Consider the following 24,894-nt stretch of genomic DNA (forward strand, 5'->3'; position numbering starts at 1 on the left):
TTTACAATAGAGCTGTAGATTGCCCAAACTGTTTTTGAACTCTGGAAACGTAAGCTGTACGTTTTTAAAATGGGAAAATACAATGATGTCTATGGCAATCCGAACAAAATTCTTTTTTTCTTTTGTTAATAGGCGCGCTGAAGAAAAAAATATTGTTTGATCATTATTTTACAGGTTTATGGTGCGAGAATGTGATAGCACATTATGAGACGTCTTATCTTTGTGCTGCACCTGCTAACGAGTAAGTAGCCTACTATTTTTTGCATGTTCATAACGGCTTTTCTGCTATCAGATAATGAGGGCTTTCAGTTGACAGATGTTTCGTCAGTTGACAGGTGTTTCCTGCTATCTACAATACAGGATTGAGACCCGAAAGATTGGTGGTTCAAGCCCCGGTGCAGCCATAAGATCCGGACAGCTGTTGGGCCTTTTGGATAAAAGCTAAATAACTGTAAAGTGTGCCACGTTGTAGTGTACTTGGAGATCGAACAGTCCTGAGCCAATGGCTTTTAAAACATGAATGAACTTTATTATTTTTGCTTTAACACTCCATGTGAGAGCCCTGGGGTTCTGCACATTGTTTCTTCTGCTTTCGAAGACAAGCAGCAGAGCATAATAGTTTTAAATCTGCCGTCTGCATTCAAATATTTTTTTTTGTACATAAAGCCAGCATGGCAACTACCGTTATTTCAATACGTAATGGGCGAACATTAATCAGTATTTTATCTTCTGAATACCCCTTGTTGACCTTGCTGTAAGACCAGAATGTGCTAGCTGAGAAGCAGAGACATTAAGGTGAAAGGCTGTCTGTCTGCTGGAGAGAGACAGAGAAAGACTCATAGTAAGCACTTTATTCAGAAAGTGATCTAATAGTAATAAGGATTATCACTAAAAGGTTATTTGTAATCACATGATTGTCTTTATGTTAACACACATTGTCAATAAATAACCAATTAAGAAAATTACCCTTACAACATGCATGTATGAATTTATTCCACCGTTTCCAAATGACATAGCCTATTTATTACCAATATCAACAATAACTTGCATATGAAGCTCCATATAGGCTACGCTACATTTCACTAATCTACAGAAATGTTTCGGAATTGGCGTAGGTGAGATGTAACTGACAATAGCCAAGACCATAAACTGCTGCAGTACAAGGCGTTCAGATGACACATCGGGATTTTGGGAATACAGTAAATAGTTATGTTTGTATAGATTGTTTACTTTGATCCAATGTTGCTGGTGTCTCGAGGTGAAGCGCAATGCCAGGTTTGTGTTTTTACAGGCTGTAACTGGAGTTGTAACTGGTTATGGGAATATTTGTGGGCTCAGCAAAAAAATAACGCTTATGATGGCGATATTTCAGACGTCAACTGTCACGTTTCATGTTTAGTCATTGTCTTAGTTACGTTATTGTCATGTCACGTATTATGTTAGTCTAGTCTCGCCATGTTTTTATGTTTTATTTCTTGTTACGATTCATTGTCATGTCATGTTATGTTTCATGTTTAGTTCTTGTTACCACTTATTTCTTAGTCATGCCATGTCATGTTATATAGTTTATTGTCATAATTTTGCAAACTTGTTATGTCATGATTTATGTTTGTTTCATGTCATGTGGTTCTGTTCATTGTTTAGCATACACTTTTTCGTGTCTTTCTGCAAACCTTGCATTCCTGCTTTCTCTCCCTTTCTGTCACTCACACCCTAATTGTTTCAATTTCCCTTGTCTTCTAACTAATCTAACTTTGTAGGCTAGTATCTGATTCTAATTTATCTGATTCTAATTGGAGTAGATAATCAAAGTAAAAATAAAAGTAAACTTGGGGAACTTAGACAGAGTCCCTCTGAAGTAACACAAAGAGCCAGACGCCTTCCTAAAGGTTCTTTGTCTCTTTTTATTTTCCTGCTCATGTGAGCTTGTGGGTGAGGGACATTGTCCCCGGTATTTGTATTTTGGTTTGTGTTTTTTCCTGAGCTGCGTCTCATGGTTCATTATCTCCGTGCCTAGTGTATTTTCTGGGTTGTATGTTGTTATTTTGGTTGGGGTGTTCGCCCCATTTTTTAGGGTCGCTTTATTCCAGCTTACAGCTGGGAGTGCCAGCACCAACAGTGCCCCAGCGGACCCAGTACGAGAATTGCAAGCCGGCTCACCAGTGGAGGGACGTGCAGACCACATCCACTGGTTGGAAGACCAGGAGCCCACCTGTTACATGGACTACAGCAATTCCTCGTGCTACGAATCAACGTGTTAACAAAATTAAAAGAAGTGTGTGATAATTTAAGTAGTTGGGTCACTTAGGATAATACATACAGCTGTGATACGGCTATGGCCAGTCAAATTACGCGGGATGCACTTGTGCAGAGAGTGTTGGAGGAACCATGGAAACGCCGTTATATTGAGGAGTCTGAGGCAATTGGATGCTGCTATAGCAGCAGGGGATGTGCAGGAACCCAACTTAGTATGGTGCATTGGCCAAGGGAGATATTCGGGGCCATAGGTTTTCTCCCCGAAAGGGGAGAAGATATGTACCCTGTATAGTTTCAAACTGATTAACTGCTGATAAGTTTGTGTTAGAAGTGCATAAGTGACCCATGTGTAATCTAAAGTTCAGTAAAATAATTAATATGAAGTGGAAAGTACCAAAAATGATTATTATGCTGCACCAAAAACGATCTATAGGTCGTAGAAAGTTCTGGAAAACACTAAAGTGTTTTACATGATTCCTATGTTAATGATTCCATTTTGTTAAAAATACAGCCTACAAAGCAAGATGTATGTAATAAAATACTTTTTTGTTTTGGAAATCAATAGGGCTATTCGCCACGATGGTTTCAGAAACGAGAAGGTAGCGCTGCCAAGTCAGCTGATGGTTTAGGACAGGGGTCGGCAACCCTGGTCCTGGAGAGCCGCAGGGTGTGCTGGCTTTCGTTGTTACTTGGCATTAATTGATCAATGAAAGCTGTTGATTACACAGTTAACTCACCTCACCTGGTTTCTTGGGTCTGAATCGGTTGCTTATTTTAAGGTGGAGACGAAAGCCAGCACACCCTGCGGCTCTCCAGGACCAGGGTTGCCGACCCCTGGTTTAGGAGGAGTTAAGATAAGAACAGTGTGGGTGATTGGCCAGAATGATGTTTTAACGGTGTAAAAATGGCAGTCCAGGTCCATGTTTTTGGTCCGGCTTTATGCACTTTTGCTAAATAAAGTCTGATTTTCCTGAACAGCTTGCTGCCGTGGTGTCTTTTCCCTCGTGAAGATGTTTTTCGACAAATTCTGTCGTTTTCTAGACACGACAACTTCAGATCAGGATTGGGTAATACTAACATTCTAACCGTGTGGTCATGTTACCTTACATTTCTTGTGCATGTCATTTACTAATTTACTAACGCTAGGGCAGGATAGACTCCCATGACACGGCCACACAAAGACCCAGTTACCTCGCCCGGAAAAGGGAAACCGGGGCCCCCTGCTGGAGCCAGACCCGGGAGGGGAGCTCGTCGGCGAGCGTCTGGTGGCCGGGCCTTATCCCATGGGGCCCGGCCGGGCACAGCCCGAACTGGTCACGTGGGGTCGCCGCCCTGTGGGCTCACCACCTGCAGGGGTCGGCATCGGAGTCGGGTGCTTTGCCCAACGGGCAGTAGGCAAAGGCGGGGATCCGGGCGTGCTGATCCTCGGCGTCGCAGACTGGTTCTGGGGACGTGGAACGTCACCTCTCTGGTGGGGAAGGAACCGGAGCTAGTGCGGGAGGCGGAGCGGTACCAACTAGATATAGTTGGGCTCACCTCCACGCACAGTACTGGTTCCGGAACCAAACTCCTGGAGAGGGGCTGGACTCTGTTCTTTTCTGGAGTTGCTCAAGGTGAGAGGCGCCGGGCGGGTGTGGGGATACTCACAAGCCACCGGCTGAGCGCCACTGTGTTGGAGTTCCACCCGGGGAACGAGAGGGTCGCTTCTCTGCGACTACGTGTCGCTGGGGGGAAGGCTCTGACTGTCATTTGTGCGTATGCACCAAATGGCAGTTCAGAGTATCCGGCCTTCTTGGAGTCACTGGGTGGCATCCTGGAAAGGGTGCCACCCGGAGACTCCATAGTTCTGCTGGGCGACTTCAACGCTCACGTGGGCAATGACGGAGAAACCTGGAGGGGGGTGATTGGGAGGAACGGCCTGCCTGATCTGAACCCAAGCGGTGTTTTGTTATTGGACTTCTGTGCTGGCCATGGATTGTCGATAACAAACACCATGTTCGAGCATAGGGTAGCTCATAAGTGTACTTGGTACCAGAGCACCTTAGGCCAAAGATCGATGATCGACTTTGTGGTCGTATCATCAGACCTGCGGCCGTATGTCTTGGACACTCGGGTGAAGAGAGGAGCAGAGCTGTCAACTGATCACCACCTGGTGGTGAGTTGGATCAAGTGGCCGGGGAGGCTGCCTGACAGACCCGGTAAACCCAAACGTGTAGTGAGGGTGAACTGGGAACGTCTGGCGGAGGCCCCTGTTCGCGAGGTCTTCAACTCCCACCTCCGGAAGAACTTCTCACGCATCCCGGGGGAAGCTGGGGACATGGAGTCCGAGTGGGCCATGTTCAAAGCCTCCATTGCAGAGGCGGCAAGCAGGAGCTGTGGCCAGAAGGTCATCGGTGCCTGTCGGGGCGGCAACCCAAGGGAGGCCGTCAAGCTGAAGAAGGAGGCCTTTCGGGCTTGGCTGGCCCGGGGGTCCCCTGAAGCAGCAGACAGGTACCGGGTGGCCAGAAGGGCTGCAGCTTCGGCAGTCGCTGAAGCAAAAACCCGGGTATGGGAGGAGTTCGGGGAGGCTATGGAGAAGGACTTTCGGTTGGCCTCGAGGAAGTTCTGGCAAACCATCCGACGACTCAGAAAGGGAAAGCAGGGCTTGTCTCAGGCTGTTTTCAGCAGGGGAGGAGAACTGCTGACCCGGACTGGGGATATTGTCGGGCGGTGGAAAGAGCATTTCGAGGAGCTCCTGAACCCGAACAACACGTCCTCTGTGGAAGAGGCAGAGCCTGAAGACTCGGGGGAATCTGCACCTATATCCCTGGCGGAAGTTGCTGAGGTAGTCAAAAAGTCGCCGGGTGTAGATGAGATTCGCCCTGAGATGCTGAAGGCTCTGGACATTGTTGGGCTGTCTTGGCTGACACGCCTCTTCAGTGTCGCGTGGAGATCGGGGACAGTACCTGTAGAGTGGCAGACCCCATTTTCAAGAAGGGGGACCGGAGGGTGTGCTCCAATTACCGCGGTATCACACTCCTCAGCCTCCCTGGGAAAGCTTACTCTAGGGTACTGGAAAGGAGGCTCCGACCGACGGTCGAACCTCGGATTCAGGAGGAGCAATGTGGCTTCCGTCCTGGCCGTGGAACAGTGGACCAGCTCTTTACCTTGGCAGGGTTGCTGGCGGGGTCATGGGAGTTTGCCCATCCAGTCCACATGTGCTTTGTGGACTTGGAGAAGGCTTTCGACCGTGTCCCCCGGGGAACCCTGTGGGGTGTACTGCGGGAGTATGGGGTACCGGGGCCGTTGTTACGAGCCATCAGGTCCCTGTATAACCAAAGTGAGAGCTGTGTCCGCATTCTCGGCACAAAGTCAAGCACGTTTCCGGTGGGTGTTGGACTCCGCCAAGGTTGCCCCTTGTCACCGGTCCTGTTTGTGGTATTCATGGACAGGATCTCAAGGCGCAGCCGAGGTGAGGAGAGTGTCCGGTTTGGTGACCTCAGAATCGCATCTCTGCTTTTTGCGGATGATGTGGTTCTGCTGGCTTCATCGGACCGTGACCTTCAGCATGCACTGTAGCGGTTTGCAGCCGAGTGTGAAGCGGCCGGGATGAGAGTCAGCACCTCCAAGTCCGAGGCCATGGTTCTCTGCCGGAAAACGGTGGATTGCTCCCTTCGGGTTGGGAACGAGTCTTTGCCCCAAGTGAAGGAGTTCAAGTATCTCGGGGTCTTGTTCACGAGTGAGGGTAGAAGGGAGCGTGAGATCGACAGGCGGATCGGTGCAGCGTCAGCAGTAATGCGGGCGTTGCACCGGACCGTTGTGGTGAAGAAGGAGCTGAGCCGGAAGGCGAAGCTCTCGATTTACTGGTCGATCTACGTCCCAACCCTCACCTATGGTCACGAGCTTTGGGTAGTGACCGAAAGAACGAGATCGCGTATACAAGCGGCCGAAATGAGCTTCCTCCGTAGGGTGGCCGGGCTCAGCCTTAGAGATAGGGTGAGGAGCTCGGACATCCGGAGGGAGCTCGGAGTAGAGCCGCTGCTCCTTCGCGTCGAAAGGAGCCAATTGAGGTGGTTCGGGCATCTCATCAGGATGCCTCCCGGGCGCCTCCCTTTGGAGGTTTTCCGGGCTCGTCCAACTGGGCGGAGACCCCGAGGGAGACCCAGAGCCCGCTGGAGAGATTATATATCTCTCCTGGCCAGGGAACGCCTCGGGATCCCCCAGGAGGAGCTAGAATGCGTTGCTGGGGAGAGGGACGCCTGGAATACCCGGCTTTGCCTACTGCCCCCGCGACCCGACTCCGGATAAGCGGGTGATGATGGATGGATGGATGGATGGATGGATAGGGCAGGATAGGTTTATTACTAACGATTACTAATTACCTCGTTAACTTATCAATGCTCCGCACCTTATGTCCATTCTCATGCTGCTTTCAATCTAATTGTCTGCACCTGTCTACACCTGCATATAAAGCTAAAATAAGAGTTGCTGAGTAACGTTAAATAATGAGAACATAGTTCCCGCGTTTTCTGCGCTTCCTCACATAATTACCATTGTTTAAATTCATTGCTGATAGAACTTATAAAAGTCAGCAATCAACTAGCTTGCTATTTGACTAGTTACTATATTGTAGGCCAAGCATAAATTGCTTGACCCTGTCGGTTCAATAACTGCATTTGCATACCTGCTTACTGTTTGAAAAAAATGTTGCCAAATATGAAGGGGCATACATTAAATCTATGTATAATATATATAAAATTATACATTATCTAAAATCATGTTCCGAGCAATTGTTGCTGTATTTACAGTGTGGTAAGGGCATGCAATGCCATTGACTGTCAATTCACGACCAGCTCATCTGCATAGCCCATAACTCAAAAACTATGAATTGTTACCAAATGAAAGGGGTTATATATTTACTCTATATACCCATATCTTTAATATTCTACAGTCCTTTCTGTGAAATCCTGTTCCGAGCAATTGTTGCTGTGTTTCTAGTGTGGGGTGGCCATACGTTGCTATTGACTGTCAATTCACAAGCAGCTCATTTGCATAGCTAACAAATGTATACCCCCTTTCATTTTGAAACAATTTATAGTTTTTGAGTTATGAGCTATGCAAATGAGTTGGGTGGCAACTGACAGTCTATGGCAGTGCATGCCCATACCACACCTGACAGACAGCAACAACAGGTGGCAAACAGTTTTTATTAAAATTTGTGCACAATTTTATATTCTCTGCAAATACATCACACTCATATCCAACTGTATTAATTTAACAATTAAAATTGACAAAATTACAGTTCATGAATCATTTTATTCACCGAACTTTTATTTTGATAAATGCGAACCGGAACATTTGCTAACTTCATGGAGCAGGCCCGCAGGCTCAACTGTAATACAACAAAGGATCCGTCTGCGTCTGCTGCTTCGGCAATAGCAGCGCTGTAGAAATGATTGGAAGTAATGAGACTCCACGAGATCCACCATCGCTCTAAAACGCAAGTTAACGTAAGTCTCTCTTTGTACGACTGGTTGTTAAAACGATTTTAGACGCATTTAAAACGTATTTAGAAAGTTTTGGAAATGATGGTAGATTAGCTAAATTGGTTACTTTCCCATTATTCGGAGCAGTGGAAGACATTGTCCTCATAGAAACAATGTCTGTTATTTTCTGATATACCAAGAGTGCTACGTGGTACATATGTTTGCTGTTTTCCAACGTGAACTGTCTTGATCATGTGTTGATATGAGTTTGACATTAGTCATAAGTCCGTAAATGTACTTCACTCGCATTGCATTCAAATTAGAAGGACGCTGCAAATTCTGCCAGCAGTTATTAATTTGTTTGTTCATTTGTTGGACTGTTTTTTCTGGTTTTCCTAGCGTTCCACCAATGTTAAGTCAGGGGGCTGTTTTAAAAAACCTTATGATATAGGAAGTATAAATTGCATCCCTTAACAAATTGGTCCGTTTTGTTTTATTAACTGGAGGAGGAGTTGCGTCTATAAGTACATGCAATAAATATAAATATTCTATTAATTTAAAAAATAATAATGACAAGTTGAAAGATATAACAAAAGCTTGGAAAATTAATTTATTTTCATATATTAATTCACATTTTATTGTAAAAAATGCATTCAGTGAATTAGGCATAAGAACACAGTGAACAATACATTCAGTGAATTTATTGTATTGTTCTTTTCCTCTGATACTGACACGAGTAGCATAGCATCCCAACTATCGTTAGTTGATTTGTTGACTTGTTGATTTGATTCTATGACCATCCACGTTGGTCCATGGTTCTGACTTGATTAATACAAATGTTCTAAAGCAGGGGTGTCAAACTGAATCCCCAGGGGGCCGCAGTGTCTGCAGGTTTTTGTGGTTTCCTTTCAATCAGCTGCCAATTAAAGCCAATTCAGGCCTTGAGAACAAGGCGTGTGGATACTTTAACCAATCAATTACTTGAATGAACCCAGAACACCCCAAAAACCAGCAGACACTACGGCCCTCCAGGACTGGAGTTTGACACCGGTGTTCTAAAGTATTGCAAACGATTGCCAAAACTGTTTTTGAACCCTGGAAATGTAAGCAGTGAACTTGCATCTTTTTGGTCATAATTACTTACGTTTTTAAAATGGGAAAATACGTCTATGGCTATCTGTCTGCGCTCTGAAATTTCAGGGACCACCTATAAAGTACAGCGGCAAAAAAATGTAGGAGATGAAAAATATCAAAATACAAACGCACCTCCCGTTTAACCCTGTAAATCTGACTTCACTTCTAAACAGGTCAGATCAGTATATTTACCGTGTTCAATATACCAACTGTGGTGGTTTACCTCAAGGACACAGGATAAATGTGGGATACCCTGCTGGTACTTAAAAAAAAAAAGTCCAGTTCCTAGACCCTCTAATATTGTTTTATCATTCTTTTACAGGTGAAACATCTTATGTTTGTGCTGCACCTGCTAACGAGTAAGTTTTCTGCATGGTTATAACGGCTATCAGATAATGAGGGCTCACAGTCCTCTCTAAACAGACCTCAATTTAGCCTACTTCCTCATGATGTCTGACTTTCACGGCAGAGGAACCAATAGCAGACACTGGGATGATGAAAAAATGGCAGGTTTTAATGAAGGCAGATGAAGTGGCAGACAGAGCTTAAACAAAAACGGGTTAAAAGAACTTGGAGGTTAGTCCAAATAAGGCAGAGGTACAGATATCCACAAAAACAAGAGAAGAGACCAGAGAAGCAGGCAGAGTGTAGGAATTTGGTCCTTGGTGAAGTAAAACAAGTAGTCCGATCAGGTTCGCAACAATGTATTAAGATAGCAAAAATATTCTTTAATTACAGTATGAAGCATACCAGGTAAAAGTGTAGGGGAAAATTCACAGAACAAAAGATCTCCCTCCTAAAAGCATGATAAACAATCACAAGTCAAAATCAGACTCCACAGTGAAAACTGTTGAAATGAGAGCAAAGAATGCAACGTACATTTACTCACTTGGAAGAGAATAATTAATCAAATGTTTAGTATGTCTGTATATTAGAAAAGTATATTAGAAATGAATATTAATCAAATGTTTAGTATGTCTGTATATTTTCAATGATTTACTGCTCATAAGCTTGTGACAGAAAAGTGACCCATATGTGGAAAGATACAGAGTGACGTGTATGGATGACGTGTGTTAGAGGTGGGGCATCCAGAACTTTATGAGATCTTGTAGTTTCCCGCTCTGCCAAGAGCAGGTGCGGGGTGAAGTGAGGACAGGGGGCGTCCTGAACTTTGTACAGAGCTGGCAGAGCATAAGGACCTTTGGCAATTTGCCACAATGACGTTGTTGGAGGAGTTAAGATAACAACAATGTGGGTGATTTGCCAGAATGAGGTTGGAGGTGGAGTTGTAGGAGGAGTAACTGTGTATAAAATGGGTGTAAAAATGGCAGTCCGGGTCCATGTTTTTGGTCCGGCTTTATGCACTTGTGGTAAATAAAGTCTGATTTTCCTGAACAGCTTGCTGCCGTGGTGTCTTCCCTCGTGAAGATGTTTTTCGACAAATTGGAGATTTGGACTCTGTCGTTTCCTAGACACGACATTAGCAAGGCAGTTCAATTCCAAACTCATGTTACAAAGGAATGAGCTTTTATGCCCCAAACCTCCTGATGTAAAATACAGGTAGTTGTCCCTGATTGGGTGGCAGGCAGAGGAATACACATTATTTTGTAAGCATATGGTGTGACCAACGAAACCAAATGGTCATTGTCAGCAAAGCAAACAGGGGACCCCCCTTGATCATTCAGTATGGGCTTCCTAACCCCCCCTTGACCATTCACCATTCAAAAACACTTGATACACGTTTCAATATGGTCTTTTTGTGGTTCTAAATAAAGGGAATGATGGAAACAGTAGAAGAGAGTGGAGTCATTGAAAAAAAATCAGAATACTGTAAAAAATAACATGTTTAATTATAACATACTGCGGGTTTGTTTCACAGTCTTTACAATTGCAAACAAGCATTTATTGATACTTTTTTCAACTTTTCAAAGTTAACACACAAGCACTGTATGTGGACCAAACTGAATGATTTTTTTCATTGCTTTTATAAAAAAATCCGGCTAAACCACCAAAAACTATACATTTCTACAGTCCAATTTGAAAATCACTAACAGAAAATAGTGCATCGATTAATGCCACTGGTTGTTAGTGTTTTTTTTAGATAATTGTTCTATGATTGACACAAACAATTTACATTTTTTACATTTTAATCATTTGGCAGATGCTTTGAATCCAAAGCGACTTACAAGTTCATAGGTTCTTCCACAAGTCAAAGCATCACATCCATAACTCGGAAAATACACATGAAGTGCTGTTCTAAACATATATTCATCATAAGTGCCTTTTTTTTAGTTAGACAAGAGGGATAGGGATATCAGAAAGGGGGGCGGGGGAAATCAGGAGGGAGGACTAAGGTAGAGTTTGAAAAGGTGTGTTTTTAGACTGCGTCGATATAGGGGGAGGGATTCTGCTGTCCTGACAGTGGTAGGCAAGTCATTCTACCTCTGAGGAACCAGAACAGAGAACAGGCGTGAACGTGCAACTCGACCGCCAGGTGCTCGTAGAGAGGGAACCATAAGGCGACCAGAGGATCAAGTAGGGAGTGATCAAGGACAGTGACAATTCTACTGCTGGTGCTTCTCCTCATTTGTTTGTTCACAGTGGTTTGGTTGTTTTGATCCATTTTGTGAATGAAATTAACTGACAAGCTGTATGTTGGTCAAGAGAGTTGTTTGAGTTTTGAAAGCTATTGTAAAAAAAAAACTAAGCAACAAAGTGGGGAAACAATCCTGAACTGCAGTGAAAAGACACTGTCCTCTACCAGGACACCCCCACCTCTAAGACGAGAAACAAGGCCACCTCTCTGAAGGAGTACTTGTTGTCTGCCATTCCATTGACCACCTCCACCTCCTCCTCTCACTGCTTGATCTCTATTCTAACATGGATCATCTGACTGCTCCATGTTGTCACTGTATTGTTGCAGGTGATAAACATCCTTACTGCTCTTAACACTACGTAAAATCCTGCTCAAACGTGTGTGTCAAAAAAGTTATAAAACCACTGTGACAAAAGATGGTGATGCAATATTACATTCAATGATAATGTGGTAAAATCAAAGTGGTATGTGGTATTTCAAAGTAATTGGTGTCAATCAATTTATTTATCTGAAAAACATTCATGATCTAAACATGGAATGTTGTTACAAGTAATCTGTTTCCATAAAACCATGTTTTCGGAGTACTGTTACAGTTACTTATCATTTTGAGTAGTTGGATACCACAACAGCACAGTTCTATTCCAGTAGGCTATAGTCCCTTCTCTTCACTTTGTTAGGGCGCATGAAGGACTGTTCAGGGAGTCTGTTATGGTACAGGATTCCTCTCGCGATCAAGTCTAAATTATAAATAAGAAATCTACCAAAGGTAGATAACTAATCAATATTATTTAAATGGAGTCAGATAATGCAAAGGTAGATTTATTGGCCCTATTTTGGAGATTCTTGGTCAGCTGGACCAGTAGAGAGCGGAAGGCAGAGTGGTACTACTGTCTTTGTATTGTGGTTTATTTATTGGCTGATCTAGTTTCTCCGCATAGCGGTCATTACCATTTAACCCTACTAATATTCTTTCAGCAACACCAGAAGGACAAGCACGCAGATACCTTCGTAAATTCCATCGTTGCGTTAGCGCGGGGCTTACAAAACACTTACTGAACACTTTATTAGGAACACATGTACATCTATTTATTCATGCAATTATCTAATCAGCCAATCATGTTGACACAATCACACAGATAAGGGTCACGAGCTTCAGTTAATGTTCACATCAACCATCAGAATGGGGGGGAAAATCTAATCTAAGTGAGTTGGACCAAGGAATGATTGTTCTGTGTTTTGTGGGCAGAAATGCCTTGTTAATGAGAGAGGTCAGAGGAGACGGGCCAGACTGGTAAAAGCTGACAGGAAGGTCACAGTAATGCAAATAACCACACATTACAACAGTGGTATTGTTGTCTTAATTGTTGTCTCTGTGACTTGCTTTGTGTATCGGTATTTTTAGTTGGCTAGGTAAGCAGTGTTTGGATAGTTAGCTTTGGTGACTTTTGCTCTGTTTGTATGTTCAAAAAAAAAAAAAAAAAATGGCCCTTGTCCTTATCTTTGTTGTACAGGTAGCAGTTGAAATTGTACTTACCTCTAGGGTCTTTCAGCGAACTTATCCCTGGTTATGGGTATGCACTTTGTTGTACGTCGCTCTGGATAAGAGCGTCTGCCAAATGCCAATAATGTAATGTAATGTAATGTAATGGTATGCAGAAGAGCATCTCTGACAACACAATGCGTCAAACCTCTACGTGGATAGGCTGCAGCAGCAGCAAGTATTAAGACTAATAAATAAAGACTAAATAAAAAAAGTCTAATAAATACCTAATAAAGTCCTTACTGAGTGTAGAAACATTGTCAACAGTCAACAGTAGCCTCCTCTGTGTTCGGACACAGCACATGCCTATGAAATTAAATTCTCTTTTCTGCTTATTTATTGAAGGCAGTTTGATTTAAGAACATCTGTTGGGGGGAGGAGAACAACATTCAGCTCATGTGACCTGGAGCAGCAGGCAAAGTCACAGGAAGTCCCAGGCACACAGGCATTACATAGTGTTATATTATATTGATTAGACAAAGCAGAGGCCTGTCAGCAATGTGAGGTTAAGGGCCTTGCTCAAGGGCCCAACAGCTGTGCGGATCTTATTGTGGCCACAATGGGATTCCCCACTGAGTTACCAAAATGGGAATGAGTTATTTTGAAGATACAATGGAGCTGTGTTTTTAGTTGCTACCAGCAAGGTTTTGAATTTGATGTGAGCCAATATGGTTACCCAGTGGAGTGCAATGGCCTGCTTTTTGTCTTCCAGTTGTTCCAGTATTGCACCCAGAAGGACTCCAAGAATACCCAGTATACCCAGTGGTGGCAGCCCCCGGAAGTAACATCACCCTCAGCTGTTTTTTTCCACGCATTGAAACTGACCTACTCTTCAATCTAATAGTGGTCTGGGTGCATGGTGATGACACAGTGCACAGTTACTACAAAGCAACAGACAATCTGGAGGCGCAGAGTCCAGCGTACAAGGGGCGCAGTCAGCTGTCCCCAGACCAGCTGGCTGTAGGCAATGCCTCACTCAGGCTAACGGGGGTGCGAGCGAGCGACCACGGCATGTACACGTGCGATGTGGCCAATGAGCAGGGCAGGAGCAAGAAGCAGATTTTTCTCGCAGTAGCAGGTGAGTACCCCAGTCATTTTCCTGAAAACCACCTGTGGCACTGTTACGACCGGCCAGGGGGGTGGGTCTTGCTAATGCCTTGACTTATTTCCGGGTGTTTGTTCTCTGCTCAGCTGCATATGAGGAACCTGAGCTTGCCATCCAGACCACCTGCGACAGCATCATCCTCACCTTCCTCTCCACCCTGGGCTTCCCTCAGCCCACTGTGCTGTGGAGAACCAAGACAGGAAGTGACATCACCAACCGGAGCAACACCACTATGGTCCTGAAAGAAGGGGGAAAACATTATGAGGTGGTGAGCGAGATGGTGCTGAAGCAGAGTGACCCATACAATTGGACTGTCACATTTGAGATGAGGCTGGAGCTCCTCAACCAGACCTTCTCCCGCTCTGTCAGCCTCCGCCCACTCCCAGGTAGGGGGCAGATACTGCACATACTGAGCAAAGGGTTACCCACACAAGGCACAATTTTGCAAACAACAACAAAAAAGCTTTATAATGGCACTTGAATTTCATGCAACAGTTCTGTAGAATACCCCTGCTTACCAAGCACATGCTAACACTTAAGCTGCTTTCACATGGTCAGCATCAAAATGCTCGACGTGGTGCCAAGCCATCAAATTCCTATGGAGGGTGCGTTGAAGCCTGACTTGGTAGCACAGCTCAAAATAAAGCCAATTGAGCTGACTGAGTTAGTTCTGGGATAAACTCAATATTATTGTTTTCACAAGGCGAGTAGACGATGTAGCCTTTTATAACGGGCCGCGGCTTCTCGTGTTGTCAACACCTTACTTGGTGTTGAATATAAAGTTTGACGCTGATTGTCTAAAGGCAGCTTTAGGCTTAAAATAGGCCCTGCTGTTCATGCCCAAAACCATGGCAACACATTTAAATGAGACATAGTAGAAGTGAAATAGTAACTGCCTTGATGTATATCATTTTATTGGCCAGACAGGTTTGCCTGAGAAACTGTAAGAGCTTTAAAAAGTTACCTATTACCTATTATTTTTATTATTATTATAAGGGTGGCCTGGCCAAAAAGGTTTTGGAACAACTAATAGATTACTTGTATCTATGTCTAACTGACTTACACAATATGGAAGTTACATTACAGTTTGTCACAAATGCAAACTGAGCTTCTACATTTATGGCAGGAAATTAAAATGATTGTTTAACATGATATTTAAGCTGCTTACTTTTTTGTAACAGAGTGCTAGAAAGCAGCATAGCTTCTGTATAGCATTGCTGAGAGTATTGCTGGTAATAATGATTTATTCATTTTAAAAAACAATACTGTAATGACCCAGTAATTAGTCCAGTTAAATGTTCAGATTTGTTTGAAATGTTCTTCTGTATCTGTTCACTGTATAGGTTCGGTATCTGATTGGTAGCTCAGCGGGTGGGGGCTGGGTTTTGTGTTCAGGACCGTGGCTAAGCTAGTAAACGGTGGTGTACGTCCGGAAAGAATTTCCCGTTCCCCTTGTTAAAGTTTTTGTTGCAGTTTAATAAACCGTAAATTTGTGGATCTAGGTCTCTGTGTGGACTGCTGTTTATGTTGACGGATCGCTACATTTCAGATTACTATAATTAAGCTACTTTGTGAACATGACATTCTCCCGTCATTTACAGCATCAGTGATATGTCAGGGGCGTTGTCTCTTTGTTGAACGTAGGCCTGTGCTGATAAGTTCATTTTAAGACCAGTTACCGATAGGCCCCCCTATATTGTGATACATCCTTATTGGCGTTCCCATGATCACCCCCCCTCCAATCAAGGTTACTGTTATTGGGCTGCAAGGTGGCTCATTCGGTTAAGGCACTATACTGTGCGGCATGGATAAGTCTCTCTTGAATCAGGACCGTGCCAGTGGCAACTGTGGGCAGTAGATCTATTGGGTGATGTGTAATTGGCAAGGGTTCAGTTGGATTGGGTTCTGTATAGTGACCCTGCTGGTCAATGATCATGTAGATTGCAGTCAGAGCCTAATGTGAAAGGTATTCCGTTCGACTCATCTCTATGCAAGCTTAACTTTTGTTGGCGGTGTGCAAAGAAGCAGCTGGTGACACCACGTGTTTCAGAGAAGAACTGATGTGTAGCTACGCTGTACCAAGGGCATAGAATTGGGTACGGATGGTCAGGACGTGTCCCTAACAATATCAGTCGACTGCTGAAATCCATCCATCCATCCATTATCTTAACCCGCTTATCCTGAATAGGGTCGCAGGGGGGCTGGAGCCTATCCCAGCATACATTGGGCGAAAGGCAGGAATACACCCTGGACAGGTCGCCAGTCCATCGCAGGGCACACACCACACACCATTCACTCACACACTCATACCTATGGGCAATTTAGACTCTCCAATCAGCCTAACCTGCATGTCTTTGGACTGTGGGAGGAGACCGGAGTACCCGGAGGAAACCCACGCAGACACGGGGAGAACATGCAAACTCCGCACAGAGAGGCCCCGGCCGACGGGGGTTCGAGCCCAGGACCTCCTTGCTGTGAGGCGGCAGGGTTATGTGTATAAGCATTACGTAAACTCATCGTGTTCCGAACAGAGCACGGGGAAGCGGCCACTTCCACCAGAAGTGAACGTCCACACAATGGTAGTTTTTCTCCTGCGGAATGTAACCACCTATGGTTGCTTATTGACTATCCCAAACACTAAACACTTTGATTTATGTGATTTGGACCAATATTTATAGAGAAAACGACAAATAACTACCCGAAGGAATTAGGCCAAAGCTGATCTGGAAGTAGCCTCATTTTTAATTCATTCGTCATGAAAGTTGCACTTGCGCTGGCCTGAAACAGTTGTGAGGTTTGCAGCATGAATGCGGCTGCAACTCGAGAATTGGACATTCCAAATTGGGGTGGCCATTGGATATGCTGAATTTTATTTAATTTAATTTAAAAGTTACTAATATCACTGACATGCTAAAGCTGCTCTTTTTTATTGCATTGTGTTCAGATGTGTAAATTAGTATTGCTCAATGGATTTATTCGAGTAAACGCCCTAAAATATGCTTTTTTTCATGTTCGGAATGAAGAAGGAAAGGCGTTGAAAGAATAAAGATCACAAGGGAACTGGAAACAGGATGTTAACAGAGGAGAAGTTTTATCTCACAATGTTCCTTTGTCCTCCGCAGATTGCTGTGGGACGCCAGTGGAACCCAGGAACAGACTGTTTCTGCTTGTACCACTATTAGCTATATCCTTAGTGGTACTGGCTTGCTTAACCATTGTTGTCTTCTGGTACAAGAACAGCCTGTCGCATGCACCTGACGTTCCCCTTGGAACAGAACCGGTTGCAGAGGAAGAAGAAAGCTTGTGAAGGCAAAGCAGGCGTTTGTGTGTGTACATTTCATTAATGATTATTATTTTTTTTTTACTGTTCACTTGTGTAATCACACATGGTTGTTTCCATCCTACACATTAAACAAGCGTTAATGCGTCGGTGTCTTTTGTGTTGCTTCTTCTGCTAAATTAACTCAAATGAACCCCTGCGTCTGCTCCAAGACCGGTCTCCTGCCCCTGCCCCGTGTCTGCTCCAAGACGCGTCTCCTGCAAGGGCGGTTCTAAAGGGGTGGCCGGGGTGGCACCCCTTGTAAAGTTTGAGTTTGTTCTGTCTGTGTTACTTATTGAGTAGTTATTCATATTTATGCTCCTCTGGTTATTGTTTCCCATTAAAGTTATTGCATTCATGATCCCCTGTTAATCCCCTGTCTGCCTGCTTCCCTATTCGGGTGGTTTCGGTAGTTTTGAACCTTTCTTCCAGCCTCGCATTCCTTACTTCTGGCTTCTCTCGATAGTAAGAATAGTGCTTTACAGCATTTAACTATCTCCTACTAATTTAGACACTGTACAGTTGTTTGTTTGTTTATTTTAAAAAAATAAAAAAAGGCCCTGGTCCTTATCTTTGTTGTACATGTAGCAGTTGAAATTGTACTTCCCTCTAGGGTCTTTCAGCACACTTATCCCTGGTTATGGGTATGCACTTTGTTGTACGTCGCTCTGGATAAGAGTGTCTGCCAAATGCCATTAATGTAATGTAATGTAATGTACAGTACTAATCCGATTAATACACTTACTGTCTAACTAACAAACCAATATTTCTTCACTCTTCACTCTATGCAAATGTCTACTCCCTAATCTAGACCTGTATGTTTTACATGTGTGTGTACGTGCATCCAGTCCACATTTTTGTCTCCCCCTGTTATTTTATTATTACCTTATGTTTCCCCACCTGTTGTCTATTTGTTTAGCCCACCTTTCTCCCAAGCCCCGCCTAGATTGTCACCTTCCCTCATGTATTTATACCTCAGTCTCCACAGTACTCGTTGTCAGAACGTTGATCATATTCAGTGCCGAGATGTAAGTACGCCAGTTTATTGAGATTCTTACGACACCCCTTTGTTTTGATTTCCGAGTTTGCCTTGCCCTCTTGTTTTGGTTGCCTATCAGTTGCCTACATTTTTGGATTATCCCTTGGTCTGCTTTTGGGTCCTCGGTACTGTACATAACCGCACATAGTCAGTAGCTTTAATGTTACCAAGATACCGTTTTTACTAAGGCACCGTCTTTCCCGTTTTACTGCCTTCCAAATGTGCATCAGGGCGGCCTGTAGCGTAGTGGTTAAGGTACGTGACTGGGACCCGCAAGGTTGGTGGTTAGATCCCCGGTGTAGCCACAATAAGATCTGCACAGCCCTTGGGCCCTTGAGTAAGGCCCTTAACCCAGCATTGCTCCAGGGGAAGATTGTCTCCTGCTTAGCCTAATCAACTGATTCACTTTGGATAAAAGCATCAGTGAAATGACATGCAATTTATTGTAACCGACATCATGATGATAATACACATTCTTGCTTTGTCCAAAATCACATTCCCACCAGCTCTGATGCACGTGTTACTTATCCAGTCACTTCATGTTATTCTTCTGAAACTAAACAAGCCTGTAAATATTGGTATTATGTTGGGGTACCATGGCAGGGATTGCCCTACAGCTTGTAGTTTGTTCTGCAGAACACAGTCCATGACTTGGCCTTAAATATGGTCAAACAATTTGTTTTTTTTCTTTGTCCATAAACATCTAATTATCTCATGAAACAATATATGATATAATGTATGATATACTATGTAATTCAGATTAGTCATAATTGGTGCAGTTTTGAGGCTCTCGGTTCAATGTGTGCTAAACCCGGCAGTGTGGCATGGAAATTGGAATGCTCGGAGTCTACTGTATGCAGAACAGACTCAGAACATTCCATTCCATTTTCCATATGCTTAGCCCTTATTCCATGCCACAATTGTGCCCTTTGTGTTAATTTAGAGGAAGATAAAACCCAGGGTTTGCATAATGCATTTTTGTTTGGTGGTTTGCTAAGAGCATTTGTTTACTGAATAGCCTTTTGTAAGTGAGCTCAGAGAACTGTCTTGATGACAAATTATTTGTCATTCTTAATGTCATCCTGTACATTAACATTATTAATTTATTTTTAGTCTTAGTAGACTAGTAATGCATATTGTTTTTTTGTTTTGTTTTGTTTTTTGCACGTGAAACAATAATAAACAACAAACAAACATAAATAACTGCCCCGCATCTGTCTAAGCCCCGCGTCCATCTGGACGTCCATCTGAAAACCCTGCATCTGTCTGAAGCCCCGTCTCCGTCTGGACATCCATCTGAAGCCCTGCGTCCGTCTGAAGCCCCGTGTTTGTCTGAAGCCCTGCGTCCATCTGAAGCCCCACAACTGTCTGAAGCCCCGCGTCTGTCTGAAGCCCTGCATCCGTCTGGACGTCCATCTGAAGCCCCGCGTCCGTCTGAAGCCCCGTGTCTGTCTGAAGCCCCGCGTCCGTCTGAAGCCCTGCGTCCGTCAGTCACCTGTACTTTCCCAGTTTCCCTAATTTTTCCTGTTGCGCTGATCATCCCTGTACCTCTGCGCTCTACCTTCCCTTGTTTCCACTCACCCTTCCGCTTTTTGTTTTCTCTCATTTATATCGCTGCCCCTCACCTGTTCATTATTTTCTGTTCCTCAGTTCGCACACCTGATTCTCGTTTCCCCTTGTTATCGGTTCTATATATACTTGTCTGTTTCGTTTGTTTCCCTACCCCGGTTCAAGCCTTATTTTCCATCCCTGGTTTCCTGTCTGTTTTTCTGGTTCTGATCCCTGCCCAGCTTGGTACTTTCCCTTGCTGGACTGTCTACTGGTTTTATACAACCGTGTATATTCCTGCCTTCTTCACATCATCCCTGAGTCTGCATTGGTTTTTCTGTCCCGTATCTTGTCAGGATTGAAATAATAAATCTAGAACTTCCTATGGGTCTTTAGTAGGGCTGGCCCGAGTAATTAGAAAATTCTACTATTCGTTGGTATTCAAAGCTCAGTCTTCAGAAGCTTTTTTTTGCAACAAAACTATTGGCAAAAGTATCTTAAATTTCAATACATTTTGTCAGCAAATTAGTATTTTTTTTTAGATATAGCAATTATTATTAATACATAGAAAATTTGGTAAATAGAAATTAAAAGCTCATTTTGGATAGGCCTAATGCATCATTAATTGGTGCCATGCATCCACTTTGCCTCAGAGCTGCTTGAATAGGCTAGCTGAAGATGCCAAAGAAATCAGCAGAGTAAATGGTAGGCATCTATATTGCGTCTTTATCCAAAGCGCTGTACAATTGATGCTTCTCATTTACCAATTCATACACTCACACCAACGGCAATTGGTTGCCATGCAAGGCACCATCCAGCTCATCAGGAGCATTTAGGGGTTAGGGACACTTTGACACAGCCTAGGTGGGGGATCGAACTGGCAACCTGTGTGAACATTTTAAATGATCAGCTCAGTAGCCAAATATGCAGATATTGCTTGTTTCCTGACGTTAGGCCTATTTTGTTTATTTCTCCAAGCTAATACAGACCGTTTCATTTATTTATTTTAAGCCTATTTTATCTCTGTCATTGCACTGTAACACATGATTCTTAGGCTATTCTGTTTGCTATTTATTTGTTTCACACTGTCTGTATCTATTTCATCTATCCATTTATCCTCTGTTGTCTATCGATCGATCGATCTGGTGTATTGAAGCGATTTAAGGTAACGTCAGTGTACGGCCAGAATTGGTGCATGTGCAGATGGAGATTGGCGGAGGTGTCAAAACAAAGCTCTCGTTCTCAAAAACTACTCCTCGTAAAAATGTGAACTGGGTATGGAAATGCTCAAAATACTTTCAGGTTGTCAAACATATGATAAAAAATATATCGGATATTGTTGTCAAAAGATATAGCAAATTTAGGTAAAATATCCTATTCCCACGATGTTATTCTTACCCCCGAGGGCGTGGCTATGGCAGTGATGTTTCGATCTGGGTTTAAATATATGGCATATTTTGGAGCTACTTCCTTTGCTGCACGTGCTACACAGCAGTCGCTTTCAGCTCAAAAGTTACTGCTGTTTGGAGCGCCAGAAATGCAGTAATGCTGCAGTAATAAGTGTAGCATTCCGATTTGAGTGGCGTTCTGTTCTTCATGATGTGATGTAGTTGTGTGGTGTTCGAGGAACTTAAAATTTAAAAAAATGTTCTCAAACGTCCATATCACCCATGTGAGCAAGTACCATGTGCTCTACCTTTTGCAGCAATGACTACCTGCTGTTAAAATAGATGGGCATTTGGGTGATTTTCAGTGAAGTGTTTTCAGTGAAGTAGTCTTCCCTTTCTTTCATATTAGGCTTAAACTGCTGTACTACATTTAGGTTGATATTTAAAACAACTGGAAGTTCAAGTAAGAACCTTAATTATTTGCCACTAAAATTGCAGTGTAGCCACAATAAGATCTGCACTCTTTTTGCAGGTGGCTGCCAGGTGCGTTTGGGAGAATATGATAGGTATAATGAGAAGTCTTATTTTTGCCCTGCACCAGTTAATTCGTAAGTTGTAAATTCTGTTTTTTTAAATTTTCTGCTTTTCCACTGTCCAAAATTATCGGAACTCGCACTCCTCACTGCTGATGTGAACAGGAGGCCCATGCCTCCATTTCCACCATATTATAAGAATATGTACAGTATATCTTCCTGAAACTTGGCAAAAGTTCATTATATTTTAAGTATGTTATCAGTAAGATATAAAACTAAATATTGCTCATACATGGTTGACACATTGAGCAATGTATCAAACCTAATTCTGAAGAGCAAGTGTCTAAATGTTTGATTTAGGCATTCAGGTTCCTGTGCATGCAGTATCCATCATATTTGAATACATTGAAACATCAATATTGCTATAAATTAATTCAACTACAAAAATGCCATGTACCTTCTCTATTTGTATGTATGAGCACGTGCGCTTGCATGTGTGTTTGTGTGCTGCAACATAACTGCCGTCAGAGCTGGTTTAGTATGCGTTGAAGTTTGATCAAAATGCTCATATTGAAAACCAGGAATGTTTCGAATAATGATGAAGTTTGATTTAAATGCTTTTATTAAAACTGAAATGGTTAGAATTGAGAATAAGTGAATAAGTCAGCATGAGCAATTAGAACTGTATGTCTGTTCAAACACATTGAGCTGCAAAGTACAGTGCAGAGAACACTTTATCAAGTGTTTAAAAAGCCATGGCATTGGATAGACCTGTTTTGACTAAGTGATGCCGGTCAAGCAATGTGGGTCTTTCCAGAGAAATGTTTTGAGTTAGTGATCACCAGCCCAATTTGCCTGCATCATTATACAGGCGAAAGGTTAAGACAGCTCAGCTTTCATAGAGTGACAGAAAATATTAAGGCGGGTTAAGAGAGACAATGTGATGTCATATGACAAATGATTGGTTAGCTATAATGTATAAAGTCTAGGATACTTCCATTACATTACATTACGTGGCATTTAGCAGACGCTCTTATCCAGAGCGACATACAACAAAGTGCAAATGAAACAAGAACAAGTGCCAAGAGGACCTGAGAGGACAGTACAGTTCCGAGTCCTAGTGTAAACATACAGAAATTCAGAACCCTTGAAGAGTACAATCAACTTTCAAACTAGCATACCACAGTTGGCAGCTAGAATACAAGAATACAACAGCCAATAAAAACAACAATACCTATACAAGTAATGATATCTATATCTATATCTATATCTATTTCTGATACGCAGGTTTCAGCCCATATCTCTGCTTGCCTGAGGGACATCCAGAGCTGGATGGACAACCACCATCTAAAGCTCAACCCAGGCAAGACTGAAATGATATTCATCCCTGCTAATACCTCTCCCCATCTGGATCTCTCCATTTCCCTCGGGGATACCACACTCACGCCGTCACCCAGTGCAAGGAACCTCGGCGTGGTGATGGACAGCAGACTGTCCCTTTCCGAGAACATTGCGGCGGTGACCCGGTCTTGCAGGTTCTTCCTATACAACATACGGAGAATCCGCCCCTTTCTCACCCCCTACTCGACCCAGCTCCTGGTCCAGGCGATGGTTCTGTCCCACCTGGACTACTGCAATTCCCTCTTGGCTGGCCTCCCAGCGTCCGCCATCAGACCCCTCCAACTCATCCAGAATGCAGCAGCTCGTCTGGTCTTCAACCTTCCCAAATACTCGCACGTCACCCCCCTGCTTACTACCCTCCACTGGCTGCCTGTCATGGCTCGCATCAAATTCAAAACATTGGTGCTAGCCTTCCAAGCAGTTAAGGGGTCTTCCCCAGCTTATCTACAAAAAATCATCAGACCCTACACCCATGCCAGACCTCTTCATTCAGCCTCCACAGGCCGCTTGGCACCTCCCCCTCTCCGAACCTCCACCTCACGCTCACGACTGCTGTCTGTTCTGGCTCCACGGTGGTGGAACGAACTCCCCGTTGAGGTCAGAACTGTAGAATCTCTCCCCACCTTCTAATGCAAGCTGAAGACACACCTCTTCAAGCAGCACCTCTCCCCATCCCCCCCTACCTCCCTGTGAACCTTAATTGTTGACTCTGTGACTTGCTTTGTGTATCGGTATTTTTTAGTTGGCTAGGTAAGCAGTGTTTTGATAGTTAACTTTGGTCACTTTTGCTCTGTTTGTTTGTTTCTTGTTTAAAAAAAAAAAAAATAATAATAATTGGCCCTCGTCCTTATCTTTGTTGTACAGGTAGCAGTTGAAATTGTACTTCCCTCTAGGGTCTTTCAGCGAACTTATCCCTGTTTATGGATATGCACTTTGTTGTACGTCGCTCTGGATAAGAGCGTCTGCCAAATGCCAATAATTTAATGTAATGTAACATAAGTGCCATTACAGTCTAAGGCTAATCATGGTGATTGTGATTAGAAGCAGCTCGTTCAATTCCTTTAGATAGAAAAGGAAGAAGAGATACCAAGTGGTAGTTCTGGATGATAGAGGGGTCCAGGGTAAGCCTTTTTAGCAGCGGGGTGATGTGGGATTTTTCAATGACTGTCAGAGCCCCATCTTTGTCATCTTCCTCCCTAGTTATCTAGCTGACTTTTAAATGTCACCACCAAAGCTAGTTAATGGTTAAGTTACATCATACAAAACCAAAATGAGACACTAAAAATGTTTAACTGGGCCGACATAAAAAAAGGTGTTTGTGGGGGAAAAGAAATAAACGGCAGATCAAAATTCCTCTTCAAAAATTGCTCTTTGTCAGGGTTGTTTGGGGGGTGAAGCCGATCCAAGCATGTGCTGGGTGCCACCTGCATGTATAGCATTACTGCATTGTCTATAGCATTCACAGCACCACTGTGCTGCCACACAAAATAAAATCTTGAAACAGCAATCTTTAAATTGTACTTATAAGTAGTTCTGCAGCACCGTTACAACTATATTTAGTGCACAAAAT

The 24,894-nt window shown here is 43.5% G+C and overlaps 1 protein-coding gene across 3 annotated transcripts; it reads left to right on the top strand.

Annotated features, from left to right (window-relative positions):
- The first annotated feature begins 135 nt into the window (after nt 1-135).
- Nucleotides 136-24,674, top strand: LOC133127514 (CD276 antigen-like). Of its 3 annotated transcripts, XR_009708632.1 has the most exons (6): nt 7,619-7,745; nt 9,178-9,214; nt 13,704-14,069; nt 14,183-14,482; nt 17,219-17,696; nt 23,211-24,674. XR_009708632.1 is itself a non-coding variant. In XM_061240487.1 (5 exons), the coding sequence occupies exons 2-5, from the start codon at nt 9,190-9,192 to the stop codon at nt 17,401-17,403; spliced, it is 876 nt and encodes a 291-aa protein (XP_061096471.1). In that variant the 5' UTR covers nt 136-241; nt 9,178-9,189; the 3' UTR covers nt 17,404-17,996. The 3 variants fall into 3 exon arrangements, 2 of the variants coding, with proteins under 2 accessions (XP_061096471.1, XP_061096460.1); XM_061240487.1 differs by lacking the exons at nt 7,619-7,745; nt 23,211-24,674 and adding an exon at nt 136-241 and having other exon boundaries at nt 17,219-17,996; XM_061240476.1 differs by lacking the exon at nt 23,211-24,674 and having other exon boundaries at nt 17,219-17,996.
- Nucleotides 24,675-24,894: the final 220 nt, after the last annotated feature.

Source organism: Conger conger, chromosome 1 (assembly GCF_963514075.1).
Source record: "Conger conger chromosome 1, fConCon1.1, whole genome shotgun sequence".
NCBI classification, from domain to species: domain Eukaryota; kingdom Metazoa; phylum Chordata; class Actinopteri; order Anguilliformes; family Congridae; genus Conger; species Conger conger.